The sequence below is a fragment of the Sphaeroforma arctica genome, assembly GCF_001186125.1.
Source record: "Sphaeroforma arctica JP610 unplaced genomic scaffold supercont1.97, whole genome shotgun sequence".
Classification (NCBI taxonomy): domain Eukaryota; class Ichthyosporea; order Ichthyophonida; genus Sphaeroforma; species Sphaeroforma arctica.
Window position 1 is genome coordinate 113,283 of NW_014040461.1, and position 3,001 is coordinate 116,283.

The 3,001-nt window shown below is 42.2% G+C and overlaps 1 protein-coding gene across 1 annotated transcript; it reads right to left on the reverse strand.

Annotated features, from left to right (window-relative positions):
* Positions 1–831: 831 nt before the first annotated feature.
* SARC_02224 (hypothetical protein) lies at positions 832–2,298 on the reverse strand (the record flags this gene model as incomplete). The annotated part of the gene is made up of 4 exons (XM_014304030.1): positions 832–1,014; positions 1,349–1,486; positions 1,666–2,093; positions 2,232–2,298. The coding sequence occupies 4 exons, from the start codon at positions 2,296–2,298 to the stop codon at positions 832–834; spliced, it is 816 nt and encodes a 271-aa protein (XP_014159505.1).
* Positions 2,299–3,001: the final 703 nt, after the last annotated feature.

A 3,001-nucleotide genomic window follows, 5' to 3' on the forward strand; every position in this document is an offset into this window, starting at 1 on the left:
TCAGTTTCAGTCACTTACGTTTGATAATCAATACGTATCACTGGTAGGAGTACATATCAACTCGTGGGTAGTGTAGGGAATAGACAGTTTCAGTCACTTACAAGTTGCGGTCGACACACATGCCACCCCAGGGACCACCGGTAGCCCCAATCAGCTCATTCCTATAAGCAAGGAGAGAGGTGCGTGAGCAGCTCATTCCTATAAGCAAGGAGAGAGGTGTGTGAGCAGCTCATTCCTATAAGCAAGGAGAGAGGTGTGTGAGCACACGCAGGGTGTGTCTATCGAAACGGCGAAGTGTTCATATATGCGTAATACACCACACAAGTCGTGCGGAGATGCGGATTTAAGTAACCACAAGAACAGACTTACAACTGGATCGGATTCGTCTTTGTCACTGCGTATGCCTGTGGATGGAAATCATACGCAAGCATTAGCGACAACCGTTGTTCACAGTGGTAATATGGATTTGATTGAAAGTCGAATGTCGCAGACGCGATGGAAAGAAGGGACTCTGGACCAGATGTTTGGTGTGCTGCACGTTGCCTATGCAATGCTAAGACTTGTTCATACAGCTAGTATTGGGGTGTTATGTTTGGTGTGTTGCACGTTGCCTATGCAATGCTAAGACTTGTTCATACAGCTAGTATTGGGGTGTTGTACGTTGCCTATGCAATGCTAAGACTTGTTCATACAGCCGAGTATTCAATACTATTGTTGCTAAAATAAAATTGTGGCTATGATAGTCTCGTTGCTATAATAAACTGTTGCTATGATAGTCCTGCTGCTATTAAATAGTCTTGTTGCTATAATAGCTGTTTCTTAAGTACATCGCTACGTGTCATAGAGATCCTGTGCTGATATGGCTGTCACGTAGTCACATCGTAGTACACGCAGCACACACGCACCCCATACCGTAACATCAACGGTGCCAGCCCCACAGTCTGCGACCAGGAATTTACTATCCTGCTGCAACACGCCATTGAGTTGACTCTCGATGGCTATGGCAGCGGCTTCCTGCATGATTTACATACAAGATTGTCAAGCACGTATAGGTACTGACTAGAACACTTGGATGTATGCTAGCGATATCAGTTTAATTAGTGTGGTAAATTGAACGGAGAGTGTCCGTGATACTATGGTGTAGTCGCGATGTCAACTAACCCAAAGACAATACTCCTGGATAAAGGCAGTGTTTAATCCTACATACATATAAGTCTACTACATGGCACTCTAACAATATCAAACAGTTTGGCAGGAAGTACGGTGCACAAACACTTGCACGTCCACAAACGATAACTAATATCCTACGGTGACGTTATCGTCCCGCTATTGGCGCTATGTTGCATACCGGTTCCAGCGCAATCTTCAGCCGCGCCGACATGCTGTACTGCACAATACCAGCCTCAGTGGCAGCCTGGCGCATAAACAGTTTAGTGCGCTCTTCCCATATCACAGGCACTGTGATCACCCAGGCAATCTCGTCCACCTAGGCACAACAGTGTAAACGAGCAAGGATGAGAAGTCAGTAGAACAGCATAGCTGTCACTTGATATATTTAAGTCTGGGTGCAAGATGCTAAGATTCTAAGCCATGTTAAAATGTTTGCGCCCGTCGGTGCGTTTGTGTATTTGCACACAAATAAATCGAAGCGAACATTTAGCTTACCTTTAATGCGCGTGTTATCTGTTTGAGGATAAAACTAATCGCGTACTCCTTAAGTGCGCATAACGACATGGCGAGCAGTTTCAACGCAGGAATAGTATGTACACCATCTTCAGCCGTTATAATGGGATCTGTGCCCGGCTTCATGTTGTACAGGGCCATCTTAAAACCCTGATATAGTGCACAAGTTTTTGTAGCCGTAGGGGTGGCAGTATTGGCATTCCCATTTTCCCCTGAGATAATGTTTTTCTCTTCCAGGTAAGTCATATACGCCTGTACAGCCTCTCGTCCGAACGCCAACAAGTTGTTATGCTCGTCTAGGAATAGCGCAGTAGGCGTTTTGCCGGCGATGTTTTCTCTCGGTGCACCTATGCTGATTTTACTGCCACCCGAGGCTGTCATAGCGTAGCCTATACCACAGTAAGCGGTACCTGTATGTGACATATACATGTGATCGGTGTAGATTATTGAAAACGAGTCTATCTAGAATGGTATACACACACTACCACATATGTCCAAAAAAGATGTAGCAAACAAACGCAACGTAAGTATCAAGTGTATGCGCCTACCGAAATCAATAGACACCACCGCGGTGGGATCGAGCAACTCCTGGGAAATAACACCTTGCGTAGCCATGGTGAAGGTTGGTAGTTTATTTAATCGATGAAGGATATTCTGCTTAGCAACTGGTGTAGTTACATATAAATGGCGTGTCACAGCAGGGGTGCCGTTAATAAAACATAATTTCACGCCTGAGAAAGGAGGTGACACAAATCCATCGTGCAACGTAACGATATTCTCCATCCGCATATCTTTTGAATTCAATATTACCAATTCTGTATATATTTATAAATCAACCGCAGCACGATACTGAACACGCATTTCGAATGCAAAATCGAACCCTAAATCCATAGCCTCGGTAGACACCACTGATGCAGCTACGTATTGCAATTTACTCATTGCGTTCCGCGACGTTCAGCGACAGTATCTCTTCGTGTCACCAGCACTTCTCATTAGTTTTAAAAAAAAAATTTAAATTTTTATAAATTCTACATGGGACGGCTATTCACACTTCACACGCGAACCTGGGTTATTTCTCAAGTAGAATCTCTCTACATTCACTATAAATATGCAAAAGCAACTATAAATTACATTTTCGCTGTAGAGTAGGGTACTATGTATATATATATATATACATATATACATACGTACATATATATATATACATACATACATACATATACATACATATATATATATATATATATATATATATATATATATATATATATATATATATATATATATATATATATATATATGTATATATATATATATA